Source organism: Lethenteron reissneri, chromosome 72, assembly GCF_015708825.2.
Source record: "Lethenteron reissneri isolate LAM-NWPU_2019-01 chromosome 72, ASM1570882v1, whole genome shotgun sequence".
NCBI classification, from domain to species: domain Eukaryota; kingdom Metazoa; phylum Chordata; class Hyperoartia; order Petromyzontiformes; family Petromyzontidae; genus Lethenteron; species Lethenteron reissneri.
The window spans coordinates 6,913,522-6,927,751 of NC_083850.1; the positions used below are offsets into that span (position 1 = coordinate 6,913,522).

At 54.2% G+C, this 14,230-nt stretch overlaps 1 protein-coding gene across 3 annotated transcripts; it reads left to right on the forward strand.

Annotated features, from left to right (window-relative positions):
* The first annotated feature begins 649 nt into the window (after positions 1 to 649).
* LOC133361375 (serine/arginine repetitive matrix protein 2-like) lies at positions 650 to 10,296 on the forward strand. Of its 3 annotated transcripts, none has more exons than XM_061580297.1 (5): positions 650 to 922; positions 3,782 to 3,918; positions 7,906 to 8,318; positions 8,440 to 8,585; positions 8,797 to 9,802. In XM_061580297.1, the coding sequence occupies exons 1-5, from the start codon at positions 876 to 878 to the stop codon at positions 9,653 to 9,655; spliced, it is 1,602 nt and encodes a 533-aa protein (XP_061436281.1). In that variant the 5' UTR covers positions 650 to 875; the 3' UTR covers positions 9,656 to 9,802. The 3 variants fall into 3 exon arrangements, with proteins under 3 accessions (XP_061436281.1, XP_061436279.1, XP_061436280.1); XM_061580296.1 differs by lacking the exon at positions 650 to 922 and adding an exon at positions 4,630 to 4,772 and having other exon boundaries at positions 3,779 to 3,918; positions 8,797 to 10,296; XM_061580295.1 differs by having other exon boundaries at positions 7,906 to 10,296.
* The last annotated feature ends 3,934 nt before the right edge of the window (positions 10,297 to 14,230 follow it).

Sequence of the window (14,230 nt, forward strand, 5' to 3'; positions counted from 1 at the left end):
CAGACTGTCGGGGCAAGTGCCGCTCTATGAAGGCCGGCCACGAGGGGTGGGTGGGTGGCCAGCACCACGCCCGGCCGCCTTTGTCTCTCCTGTGTCGATGTTTACTACACACCGCACCAGGTACGCTACCGCTCCACACACAGTTACACAGACAATACACACACAGATATAACAACAACAACAACCGCCATTCGCCACTAAGTGGCGGTGACGTCACCACGACGCTTGTGCCAGGCCATGTGCACCTTGAGGCTACCACGTGAAGTGTCGAACGCCCAGCTGGCAGGAGGTCACGGGGCAGACCCAGGTGCCACGGGTCGACTCACCGAGATGACCGAGATGACTGGCTGATGCACCACCTGTGCCCCCTACTGTGCCAGGCTAGGTGCACCAGGAGGTCACGGGGCAGACCCAGCAGGTGCCACGGGTCGACTGACCGAGATGACCGAGATGACTGGCTGATCCACCACCTGTGCCCCCTACTGTACCAACACACAGATACACACAGATACACACACAGACAAGAGATACACACACCACATATACACAAAACACAGCACACACAACACACACAAAAAAGAAAATCCCAACTTCTGCCACTAGCGCGACCCTCCCCCTTCTCCCCCCCTCCCCCTCAGTAATCGCCTCTGTCTGCGCATTGCATAATTGAGCCCAAGTCTCCTGCCTCAGGCCGGACCCTCAACAACAATGCAGGACAATTGCTAAAACGCGACGATTTGTACACAACGACGCACACACGCTCGCACCGTTGTACAGAGACCGCGGTGTTCAAGTTTAAGAAGTCGAAGTCGTCGTGAGGAGGCGGGCGCGAGTCGCCGCTTCTTCTCAACCCTCGCGGCTCCTCGGAGGCGAAGATGGCGGACGCCGCCATTCAGCCGACCCACGGCGCCAGTGCGCACAGGTAACTTTGAGGAGGAATTCTTTCGCCGTGGCGGTCTCCGCTCGTCTTGGCGGCGTCGAGAGAAACCTGGGAAGGCGATGTCTTGACTCGAATTGCCGAATCGACGGAATTGTTTTTTTTTGGAAGAGTCTGGCGTGGTGGGTGCGTAGGTAGGCCTCGAGGAAACGCCCGTCTTGACTAGTTTGTCGCCGAGGCGCGCGTCTCTTGAGCCCGTTGGGGCGGCCTAGGCGACACCGTAGGCTTGCAGGCCTATGTGTTCTATTATAAACCGTATCCGTTTGGATAAATGAACACGGATAATTAAAGATACAAATGTTGACGAGGTCATTAGCTTCGTTGCTGAGAGCCACAAGTGTATAGTTCGCTGTGTAATGTGTTTATTTAGTCGTTTCTCGTGATCGACAACCCGCCATTGCAATGTTAAGTGCGTACAAGACGGGCGGCTTTTGAGGCCTGTCCCGTGGGCTTTTAAATGAGTAATTTTGTTAAATTAACCTCTTGAATTATTATTTTTTAAAGGCAGTTGATTAGTTTTTGATGCCCCCCGCCCGCGTTAATTAATGTATGTGAAGTTGTCCTTTGATGTGCCAATATTTACTGTAAACTTGTAAATATCGCACGATTGTTTTAAGATTGCGATCGCGAGTACTAACTGTATTTTAATTTATGATAGATTTTGTAAGCGTGGTAGTTAACGTTACTTTGTTGTCGTAGTTTCATTGCTTACCTCGTGCTTTTTTTTTGCGCCTTGTGAAAGGTCCAAAAGGTTTTGTTTCTAGCGAATTCTAAAATACTCGCGACTGATGACTTGTTAGTGCAGTCACGTGCGTAGAGATGGCTTTTACAAGAGGGATGTGACAATGAATTGGTTAGTTTAACACGACCAATATCATCCATAATAGAGGTGTTTTGGGTTGGAGCGCGTAAATATATAAATGTATCGTTAAAACCCGCCACCACCCGACACAGCCAACTAGTAAGAGTTCTCACGAAAACAGAACATGGACAATTCGTCATGAGTACAGCACAAATCTGGCTGTCGCCTGATGAAGCTGGTTGTAATTACTGTCGAAACGTCGTGCTCAGATTGTAAATGTTGTGGCTTGGCTTTACAACATACAAGTTAGTGCTGTACTAGTGACGAATTGGCCACGTGCTGTTTACGTGACAACCCTTACTAGTTGGCTGTGGCGGGTTTTAACGACACATATCACCATCTAACCCAAAAAAAAGTATTATGTATGAATTGGTTATTTGCAAGACTAGCTTGTTACGGCCGCGAGACATTTTTTTTACTTTAGGTTCTATAGATTCGTCCCAATGTTTGGTCTGCAGATTCACCGCAGTGTACACATTTACTCCATATTCGACACTGCAGATTCTACATATGAACTCCACTGCAGATTCTACGCATTAACTCCACTGCATAGTCACAATGTATGTATGTTGAAGTGCATTTCCACCGTATGTCACCAACCGTGCTAATGGGAGGTGCGATTCTACACTGCTGTAGATTCTAGAAATTGACATCGCTTTTTTTTGCTGATTGACCATTGTTTACCCCCTCATCAATTTATAGAATTAAGGGCCGGGGTAAATGAATGCATCTCTACTTAAAATTATATTTTGTTAGGTTTAATTTAGAAAATGTAACGTAACGATAACGCTTTTAATGTTTGTATCGCTTGTTGTGTCGGAGTACTCAAATTGTAAACGTTGCTGGTTTACTCTCCAACACACCGGTGTGTTTGAGTAGTAACTAATTGGCACTTTGTTCACGTGACAAACCTTACCGATTGGCTGTGTCGGGTGGCGGTGGGTTAACGACACATTTATATTTTCGCGATCTTACCCAAAAACCGTTATTGTGAATAATATTGGTAAATGGATTTCATATACACAGTGACTGCTGCTGGTCTAGCTTCTGCAAGTTGCATGCTACCACATACACATTTTAAAAAATCCTTATCCTCCAATGTTATCCTGGTGGTTTTATCTGCGCAATGGCCTGAGATGGAAAACCCATTCGGAACTCTCGCAGAGCCGTGAATGACTCCTGTGTGTTGGAGAACGGCCCGCAGAATTGGATATCACAGAGTTACCTCCGAGATCCATTTGAGTGACTCCTGTTTCACTCGATAAGGGGCAGCACTTCTTTGTCACCCACTGTCACAGTTGGCAGTTCCACAATTTAGGCAACTTCCTGTCAAAATATTTCTCAATAATACTTGTGGGTGTTATTCTGAAGGTCGTCTATAGTTTTAGTATGACTTGTTTATGGAGTAAGTGTTTGGTTTGACACTTAAAAAACTAAATACACTTTTACTGTACCAGCGTGGATGAACAAAAAAAAACAATGCGCCCCGCAACCACTTAACGTCTTACATTTAGGTAGGTTTAATGACGGCTCTGAGAATTCTACATTTTGGTTTTACTGATGTGCTACAAATTACAAATATAGTGGCAGAGAGCGCTGACTTCTAATATGGATCAGAGGTTACTCGTAGACATCTGAGGTAGTCCTGTGATATGGGTCCTTTTTAATGAATTGTTAGGGTTGAAGATACAAATTAATTCATCTCATGAATATGACGCCTATCGTGCAATCTGGTTAAAATATAAGTAAAAACTAAAAATGTACACAATAAACAGGTTAAAAAATGAAGGTAACGCTACCTATGAAGTGATAACATATTTTATCCACCTTGGAGGAATGATGGTGATGGGCCGAGTCTGTAGCCACGGCCAACAAAGTTTAATCGCGACCGTTCCTTGTTCTGTTCAAACTGACCATAACTCCCGTTGTGTGTGTGTGCGCGCGTGTGTGCATGTTCCCCCAATATTTGTTCCCCCCGACAGCTCCAGGGAAGGCGAGGATGTTAACGGCGACACGGAGGCTGCAGGGGAGAGTGGCGGCGGAGGTGGTGGTGGTAGCAGCGGCAAAGTTGCAGCTGCCACAACTGCTGTGCCGGCAACAGAGGTGTCGGTAGCCGCAGGTGAGCGTGGAATCTCACCTTGGGCATGGGCATGGGGCAGGCATTGTCGGTTTACTAACGCAGAGGTCGCTAGTGCTTGCCGCGTCCAAAGTAAAACTCCTGTTGCCCTCCTGCCCGGCGTTATGACTCGTTCTGTTCCGTACAATTTTGTATTCGCCCCCACCCACCTCAGTGAAGCTGAGAGAAAAGGGTCTGTTTTTTACTGAGAATAAAAGGAAATACAATTTGTTCCGTTCAAAGACGATTGATCATAACAAAGTTCTGGTTGGGTGTAAAACAGAACCCCCAGGTTTGTTCCGCTGTTCCGCTTAATTGCGTGGACACAAATGCGTTGGCCTCACTTTTGGCTCATTGTCGACCAAAACTTGAGATAAAATGATTTTATTTCATCTACGATGGCTGCCAAACACACTTACAACGCATACCTGTTCAACTGAACAATGTCGCCAGCTTTTGAAACGAGCGAATCTTGGCTGTGGTTAATTGTCCGTTGACGGAACATTGGCAGTCATTTCACGGCACTTCATGGGAATTGCCCTCTTCCAGTATTTGAAACGGGGCGGTTGCGACAGGAGTTATATTACGACGACGGTTTTGCTGTAAAGCTGACACACAAGAGAAAAGCATCGAGAAAACAAATTAGAAAAATGGCGATCGGTGCACAGTGCGACGTTTTGACCAACGCCCTCACCCTCCCCCCCACCCCTACAGAGTTCAAGTGGTACATTCCGCCAGCGAGCTCACCGTTGTGCAGTTCTGCAGAAAAATAGCCCGGCGGGGAATTGATGTCCGGAAAAAAGCGTTGCGCAGTCCGGCCAGGCTCCGTCAGTTGGTTCTGTCTGAGTCGGGTCCTGGTAATGACGCTTATTGTGATTCCTCCCCGCGAATCGCGAGCGGGCGGGCGGGCGAACGGCGGAGGGGGGGTTCTGTGCGTGCGAGTGTGTGTGCGCGTGCGAGCGTGTTTGTGCGAGTGTGTGCACGTGTGCCGCCTTCCTCCTTTTGCTTGTGTGGTCGTCGTTTGTCTGTGTGGTTTTACCCGTTGCTTCGCTTCGTTTTTGTGCATCGAGTTGAATGGCGGTGTAGTGGCCACTTGTTTCGTTCGCCCCTCTGCCGAAGCAATTATAACTCGTAACGTTCTACTTTCTTTTGACCGCCATTGGCTAAACGATGATGCAAATGGTTGTCGCTTGTGCAATCGTTAATAACATTTCAGACATGATTATTGGGTGAAATTTACTTACTATAATTCTTATTATATCCCGGGATGACTTGATAATCTAAATTAATTGAACGAGTTTAGGTTGCACGGCATTTAAAGTTGTAAATTTTTAATACTTAAAAAATATATATTTCTTAAGTGACGCAGGCACATTTGTTTACAAGCAATATATGCAAATTACTTGTAACATTTTTTCTTCCAATTTTCCCAAACCCTCTTAATTCTTTAATTAAAAATGTTATCTTTAGATATTGCAATGTAAAGTTACTGATGCTGTTCGGGGGGGTGTTCTTAACCGGTATGCGATGACTTAAGATGGCTTCCTAATGATGATGATGACACTGCAAGTTCCGTCAGTACGCGCACTCACACACACACATCACACATCCCCCTCCCCCACCACCCTCACCATATTGGAGTACGTGCGTGCGTGCGTCCGTGCGTGGGTCAAGGCGCGCAGGCAAACCAGGCTTCATCCCCAGCGCTGTGACGGAGGCCTGTGAGGGGGCTGCGATGACAGCCACTGGCATCCGGAGGCCGCTCTGAGCCGGCTGTTGGGGGGGTGTGTTTGGGGGGGAAGGGTGTTGGGGCAAGGTTGTGTGGTAGGAATTGCCTGTTGGGGGTGGTGGGGGGTGGGTGGGGGTGCTGTGGGCTAGGGGTAGTAGAGTTGGGGTTTGGTGTGGTGAACGGTGTGGGACCAAAGCTACATTTTACGTTTGTCATATTGACGATCCTAATGAGATGGGAAGTTAAAGATGAGTGATCGCTACGTTGTTCGATTGCCGTGGTGCGTTTGTTTTGATTAATGGGCCTCGGATAAGAGGGTGAGAATAGCCAATGCAATTGTTGTGATTATTTGGGTGTGCCCATTTCCGGGAAGAGGTAATGCTGCTGCTGCTCTCAAAAAGTAAAGAAAAAGCTAAAGTCTCTCTGCTCAAACGTGCACGGAGCGGCGCTTATCTCCACTGATGGCACGCGCCAGTGATAAACATTCCACATCACTATGATGGGGACCAGCCTCTCCATAGAATGCCTGCTTATGTCATCTTTACAAAGTGCTTTGCTTTTCATCAATTGCGGAGGAATTAATGATTAGCTTTGGTTGACCTCTTACCACGATTTGACTTTGCGACCTTCCGATTGTAAGTTGAGGGTTCTGACCACGACCGCGGTTAAGGCAGGGGCGTGTGCAATGAGACAAGCTCGTCGGCCAGTCCAGTTTCTCCCAGTGCCTAACCTCCCCTCATCTGCAACTTGTTTTTGCATGCGATGGGTGTTGTGCTGCTTCCTATAGACGCTTTCTGTCCACCAGCGCCTATTGTCGCTTTCGCATTTCATGAGCCCTGGGTCCCAATTATTAACGGCCCCTGTACCATGCACTGGTCTTTGCCGACGACTTCACTGAGGTTTGTGCCGATGGAATCCTCGAGCAGAAAACCGCAAGTCCCAAAATCCATGGAGACATCAGTGGTGGTGACCGGAGAGTTGGGGAGGCATCGGCGTCTGAGGTTACGTCTGCCGTTACGTGAACACGACCACAGCAAGTGACATTCAGAACTCCTGACGTCATTTAGCCTCGAAGCTTTCCTCCCGACCCTGCATGGAGCCCAGTCGCTTTTTTTTTGTGAGTTGATTTTTGGGCGCCACGGTGGCTAGGATACGTTAACTACCTCGCCTGATATGCAGGATGTCCTGGTTTCGATCCCAACCCTGAAGCCTGTTGTATACTTGGAGTTTGCATGTCTCCTCGTGGTCATGTGCATTTTTCTATGGGTGCTCCGGTTTCCCCCCCACATTAAAAATTTGGCTGCTATAAATTTCCACATGATAAGCCACGTCGTTGAGCTGTCATTTGTGGCCTGGTCACGTCTGAAAAAGAGCAAAATAGTTCCGTGGGCCTTACCAGGTAAAATAAAAAATAGTTTATAGTTTTGTTACTGTTCATCCATTTTATTATAATCCGCACCCGTAAGGAGGGTTGTTTTAGAGAACCTAGCGCCGCTTGGGTTGCTGTGAAAGGGCTGCAGTGAGTAAAGTAACGGGTACTCTGTGAATGACATCAAGCCGGTCCACTGGGGGAGGTTTGCTATTGGTCGAGTGGTGCTGTGGTCAGAGCACTCGAATCGTCACCGGAAGGTCGTCGCTTAAAGTTTCGTTTGGGTTTTTTTTTCTTACTCAGCTCGTCGTCGTCATCATGGCTGAAATTCATCCGAGAACAATAACGTTAGTAGCGCCGCTTTTGAATGGTATCCTAAGGAGAGACTGGTGCCTGCCATTAATTTTTCTGCCACTCGCTTGGAGCTAAGATCCAACCTCATTGCTGGTTTGAGCAGGGTGACATTGACCCTTAAGAGATGCAGGACGACCTCTGACTAAGGCCATTTCGCAATAGTTTATTCCATCGAATGTGAAGGTTTTCGTTCAGCAGTGGATTGGCAAAGGGCCGTACAAATGTTATGTCACCGAGCGAAACGCCGCAACGCTAAGGTCAGCACGGGGGGGGGGGGGGGGGGGTTCGGCGTCTGACGCACACGCAGAGGCCGTTTTATAGATGCCATAGTTGACAGATCGGGCAAACGGCACTTTCTGTAGCGAGATGGGCAGAATTGGGCGGCGCCACGATTAAATCCGGCACAAGCTAGGGCTAAAGCACTAGCGGTTTGGAGCGCGCGCTGCGTCGCACTCACTGACAGCCACCCTTGTCCCCCGGCCCTGCCCCGCCCCCCCCCTCCTCGCCTCCCCCCCCCCCCCCGGCCCCGACTCCGCAGGCAAAGGCTCCGCGGAGAAGCGCAAAGCGGAGAGCGGCGCCGACTCCTCCTCCTCCTCGGCGGAGGAGGAGACCGAGGAGGAGCCGCGCAGCCGCAAGAAGAAGAAGAGCCGCAAGAAGAAGCACCGGCGCAAGGGCAGCAGCCGCTCCAAGAAGTCCAAGAGCAAGGCCGACTCGGACAAGGAGGACCGCGGCAGCGGACGCAGCCGGCGCAGGAAGGCGAGCGGGGAGGCCACGGAGATACCGGAGCCTACGACGAAAGATTCACTGGCCGGCGGTGGTGACGGTGGGTGCTTGCAGGCGGTGGCGGCCGACGCGAAAGGCGGCGGCGGCGGGACCCGGGACGGCGCGGAAGGAGGAGCAAAGGAGGCCCGGGTGCGGTCGAGCGCCGTCGCCGACAGCGGAGGTGAGGAGGTGAGAGCCGGACAGGAGGTGACGGAGAGCGCCGGCCGTGCGTCGTCGGAGGTGGAGGCGGCGAAAGGCAAGGTGGCGGGGAGCAAGGAGGAGATGGGAGGAGCGTCTCTGGGCGGTGCAGGCGCTGCGGCTTCGTCGGACCCGAGCGGCAAGGGAGTCCCGGAGAAGGAGCGCGAGGTGGATCCGTCGGAGGTGCGACGTGTGGAGAACGGCGGGAGGAAGAACGGAGACGGCGGTGGCGCCGAGTCTACGGGAAAGTTGGGCGAGGCAAGTAGAGGGAGCCCGAAACGAGTCGTGGAGGAAAAAAGTAAGAGCGGCTCGGAGAACGATGAGTCGGACGCAGACACCAAGAAGGGAAAGAACGTCAAGAACGCAGGTTCATCTTCAGAGCTGGACTCGGACTTTGAAATAACAGACGACAGTGAAAATCCGGCCGTGTCGATGCTTTCGGTGATTGCGCGGCATATCAATTCCACAGGGCAGCCAGGTGGGCGGCCGTCGACGGCCAAGGAGGGCGGCGCGAGGGGGCGTCCGCAGGCCGGCTCGCGATCCGGCTCCGACGAGCGCAAGTCGAGGGAGCGGAGCGCGACCCCCGAGGTCCCCGCCAGGAGGCGGCCGACCCCCTCGCGCTCCCGCTCGCGACAGAAGTCTCCTTCTCCGTCGCGGGAGCGCCGGCGGAGAGGCTCCAGCCCCGTGGCCCCGCGCCGCCGCACGCGCTCCCGCTCGAGGGAGCGGCAGGCGAAGGGCTCGGGGCGGGACCGGCAGAGGAGGGACTCGCGGTCGGCCTCGAGGAACCGCAAGCCGCGCAGCCGCTCGCGGTCGGCCCAGCGGCCTCGCGACGTCCGCGCCAAGTCTCGCTCCGCGTCTCGCGACCGGCTCCGCAGGGGACGGGGGGGCCGCTCCGCGTCTCGCGAGCGGAACCGGCGCGAGCGGAACCGTTCGCGCTCCCCGTCGCCGCCGCCCCCGAGGAATCGGGGCCTGCGGGCGAGGTCTCGCACGCCGTCCACCGGGAGGCGGGCGAGGGGGGCGAGGGCGGCGACGCCGCTGCTGCCGCCTTCTCGCGACCGTGGCCGGAGGCAGACGTCGCGCGATCGAGGCCGGAGAGGGAAGTCCAGGTCGGTGTCGCGGGATCGAACGCGGAGGCAGAAGTCGAGGACTTTGTCGCGAGATCGCAACAGGAGAGCGAAATCGAGGTCGGTGTCGAGAGATCGCATCCGAAGGCAGAAGTCAAGATCATTATCTCGGGATCGCAACAGGAGAGTGAAATCGAGGTCTGCGTCGCGCGATCGCAACAGGAGGGCGAAATCCAAGACGCCGTCTCGCGACTTCAATCGTAAACACAGGTCGAGATCTGTATCTCGCGATCGCAGCAAGAGGGTTAAATCCAGGTCTGTATCTCGCGATCGCAACAAGAGGGTTAAGTCCAGGTCGCCATCTCGCGATCGCAACCGTAGGCACAGGTCGAGATCGGCGTCGCGCGACCGCACAAAGAGAGCGGTGAAATCGAGGTCGGCATCGCGCGATCGCGGTCGTAAACACAAGTCGAGATCGGCGTCGCGCGATCGCGCCAAGCGAGTGCTCAAGTCGAGATCGGCGTCGCGCGATCGCAAGCAGAAGGCGAGAAGCGGGTCTGCGTCGCCGGGCCGCGGCGGGAGGTCCCGCTCCGCCTCGCCGGACGGTGGCAAGAAGGCATCCACGGAGGAGAGCGACGTCGCTGCAAGGGGCGCCGAGGCTCGCTCTCGTTCTCACTCGCCCGGCAAGGAGTGCCTCAAAGTGGAGGGATTGAAGATGAACGCGCTGATGAGGGAGTGGTTGAAGTGGGGGGGAAGGTGGTAAAGGCGGAAGCGGAGGAAGCTGGTGTGGAACGGCCGAGTGGAGGGGAGGCTGTGGCGAATGATGTGGCGAATGATGTGGCGATAAAGGTGGAACCCGGTGACGGCTCGACAAATGATGGCGGAGGAAATGCGGGAAAAGCGGAGGATGTGAAGCTTCAGATTTCCGTCGGAAACGACGATGTGAAGAAGCCACTTGCTGGAGAAAAAGATGACACCTTGGACCCACACAAGGCAGCGGGAGTCGCGTCAAATGATGCCACCGTAAAAGAAGAAGATTCCTTTTCGAAAGATGAAGCACCTAAAGATACTTCGCCGATTAAAACCACAGAAGCCGTATCTGTCTGCAAAGAACCAAAAGATTCTTCCGATACCGAGGAGTCAAAATTGTCTGACCTCACCACGGCGTCGACGGACGATCGTCTTCCGGGAGAGGCCGCCGATACGAGCAAGGAAGCTGAGAAACGCAAGAGGGACTCCGGCTCTGGCAGCCGCTCGCCCAAGCGGCGTCAGGAGTCGCCGAGCCCGCGCGGCGCGGCCGTGCAGAGGAAGCGTTCGCGCTCGGACTCGAGGCACAGGACGCCGGCGGACTCCGCCCGTGCCGGCGATCGGAGCGACGCCACGAAGGGCCGCTCTCGTTCCCGCGACCGCAAGAGGAGGGAGTCGGCTGAAAAGAAGCGCAGGAGCCGCTCGCGCTCGCGGGATCGCAAGGATGCGGCAGCCGCTCGGCCGCGGGACGCGAGGCGGAGGTCGCGCTCCCGGGAGGCCAAGAGGAGGTCGGCGTCTCGAACGCGAGATGCCAAGAGGAGGTCGGCATCCCGATCCCGGGAGACCAAGCGCAAATCCCGCTCCCGATCCCGGGAAGCCAAGAGGGTATCGGTGTCCCGTTCTCGTGACGTGAAGAAGAAATCCCGATCCAGATCCCGGGAAACCAAGAGGAAATCTCGATCCCGATCGAGGGAGGTGAAGAAGCGGTCGGCGTCGCGGTCGCGCGACGCCAAGCGGAGGTCTGTGTCCCGGTCACGGGACGCCAAGCGGAGGTCTGTGTCCCGATCGCGGGACGCCAAGCGGAGGTCTGCGTCCCGGTCGCGCGACGCCAAGCGGAGGTCGCGATCGCGGTCCCGGGGTCTCCGCCGGAGGTCTCGCTCGCGCTCGAGGGGGGCGATCGCACGCCGGCGCCTGGGCCGCTCCCGCTCCCCCCGCGAAGGGACGCGACGCGCCGCGCGCTCGCGCTCCCGCGGGGCAAAGCGAGCGTCGCACGACGACGCCGCCGGGGGCAAAAGGCGGCGCTCGCGTGACAAGTCCGACAAAGAGGCGGGCGACGGCAAGGCAACGGAGGCGGCCGCCGCCACCGACGCCGGCGGTGCCGGTGCCGGCGCCGGCGGCGACGCCGAGAAGAAGGCGGCGGGAGAGGAGAAGGCGCAGGAGGGGCGCCGCAAGTCGCGGTCGAGGTCGCGAGGCCCGGCGCGGCGCGGGTTTCGGGTGAGCCCCTTCAGGATGCGACGGCGGAGGTCGCCGATGAGGAGGAGGGGAGCCCAGCCTGTCGCCGCTGCGCCTCTCCGAGGAGGGTGAGTTGGGGTGGGGGGTGGTCATCCCTGGTGTTGTGCCATTTTGTTTCATCGTCCAAACGACGCGGGTTCGTGCGGCAGTTGTAAATCTGCGTCTTGCTTCCTTGAAACGGCGCTTGTCGGCCAGGAAGATGACATTATTACGCGGGACAACATCTCGTGTGACTTACAATGCTTCGTCACCACCGATTTATTGGACGTATGTATGTCCAACTTCTTTCGCACAGTACGTTAGCCAGCCGAGCCAATCTAAAACCAATGCTTGTTGGAAAGAGTTACAGGTTCCACGCACGCATACGCATCATGCTTTAGTCATACTACAAAGAACCGAATTGTTGTCTTGGGTTGTGGAACTTCCACCATTGGCTCTGCGCAGGGCTGTGAACAGGACATGAGAGCCCAATGCATCGATGCTCATGAGAGCAGGAAATCGCTGCCTTTATGACTCTTGACTGTTGTACAGTATCCCCACGTTATTCACGAACTCGCTGTCCGCGAATTTAGCGGTCCGCGAATCGCATCTGGAACTCTGCATGACTGCTGCATCGGGAGAGAGAGAACGAAAGTGATGAGAGAGAATGTGATGCGAGATGGTGATGACATATAATGTGATGAGATATTCATATTTTGACATTTATTTTTATAATTGTCATGCATTTGATAGTTTATATATTTAACGTAATGCATTCAAAATCTTTTTGAGGTTTTCGAAGGCCAATACCATTTATCCCGCAACATTTGCTATTCACAAGCATCTCCGGAACATATCCCTTGCAAATAACGAGGGAATACTTTACAAGGTATTGCATTCCTGGGCGGGCGGGCGGGCGGGCGGGCGGACGGGTGGTGACGCACGCAGCTGGTAACTCCCATCTCGCGCCAAGAAAGGGCCTGGGTAAAATGTTCTACTCGGGCAGCTTTCTGTATTGGTTTCCCTCCAGATATGCTGGATTCCTCCTCGCAGCTGAAGCATAAGCATACATTGTAAATGGTCTTCTTGGTTCTTTCGGTAAAGTCACGTAGAATTATTTTAGTATATTTTATTTTTATTATTTCATTATTTCCCTTCTACGTGACTTTACCGAAAGAACCAAGAAGATGAATCCCTGCAGTCACGAAAGCTTTAAATCGAAATTGTAACTGGTGTTGGTACAAACGTCACAATGCCGAAAAATTACCAGCAATTACTAATTTGGGATCGCGCGTGGCAACTTTGGCTCGTTACTTCGCAAACTTGGCCGGACCGTCCTGTAAAAGAGTTGTGATTTTGTGGTGGTTTCCTGGGTAAACAAGTGTAATAATACCATAAAGTTAAAGTGGTCGTGTATTTGTGTGTGGGTGTCTGCAGACAAAGCTCAGCTGTTGGAGATTGCTCGGGCCAATTCGACGGTGGTGAACCCTAAGGTGAGGATGAGCAAAGCCACGTCGCCGCTATTGCCCCAGTGGTGCCGCAGCGGTGAGAGTTGCGGGTGGGAAAGTCGTCGGGGCCAGGAACGGTGGGAAAGAGGAGTGACGCTTGGAGGCGCGCTGGCCCTGGTGCCGTGTTACGTTTATGTGCGGGGGCAGTGGCGAGGGAAGCATGGCCTGGCCCGCAGTTGTGCACTTAGTTTGGCCGAATTCCCCCACCTCTTTTAAGACTTTAAAATATCGGCTTGACTTTCATGAGACAAACGGTACTCTCGTTTGAAAGAGCGAGCAGGGGGGAAATGCAGCCCCCCCCTCCCTCTCCTATCGCTGTCTAGACCAGAGGACACTTGACGGGGTCTCGGAGGTAGCTCTGTGACTTTCGCTTCCGTGGGCCGTTCTCAAACAAGACGGGGGTCGCCCTTCGAGAGATCCGAATGAATTCTTAATCGCGTGCCGTGGGGGGAAATTAACTCAAATAAATCTCGTGAATCTGCCCGTCCTATCCCCCCCCCTCCCCCTTTCACGCTACAAGGTGAGCGTGGGCATCATGAACTCCATCGGACCGGCCGCGGCGCTCTTGCCGCTCATCATGAACCAGCCGCCGCCGCCTCCGCCGCCACCTCAGCAGCCGTACCAGCCGTCGCCCAATTCCCCTCCCACGCCGATCCCCCTGGCGGCGCTCGCCATCCAGCTCGCCAACCAGCAGGCGCTGCCCACCGGCCACATGGGTGGAGGCGGAGGAGGAACAGGAATGGGCAACCCCTTCCCGTTCGCGGCCATGTTCGGTCACGGCGGCATGGGCGGCATGGGCGGGATGGGCAACATGGCCAGTATGGCCAACATTGCCAACATGGCCGGCATGGCCAGCATGGGCGGCATGTGCGGTATGGGCACTATGAGCAGTATGAGCAGTATGAGCAGTATGGGTGGTGGTGGCGGCGGCGGCGGTGGCGGTGGCGGCCGGCAACAACAACCAGCCGGACTTTGAGAAGCTTCGAGCAGTGGTGGCCGGAGTGAACAAGGACCACATGATGAACACGATACAAGAGTTGACGCAGGTGAGCGTGCGTGCTTGCCTGCACGACGTGCGAGCTGTCTGTGGGTG

What these genes read in the sequence shown, in the direction of transcription:
- LOC133361375 (XM_061580295.1), top strand. Translation starts at nt 876, where the DNA reads ATGGCGGACGCCGCCATTCAGCCGACCCACGGCGCCAGTGCGCACAG. An exon ending in CACGGCGCCAGTGCGCACAG is followed by an intron (nt 923 to 3,781) that starts GTAACTTTGAGG and finishes TCCCCCCGACAG; the next exon opens with CTCCAGGGAAGGCGAGGATG. An exon ending in AGAGGTGTCGGTAGCCGCAG is followed by an intron (nt 3,919 to 7,905) that starts GTGAGCGTGGAA and finishes CCGACTCCGCAG; the next exon opens with GCAAAGGCTCCGCGGAGAAG.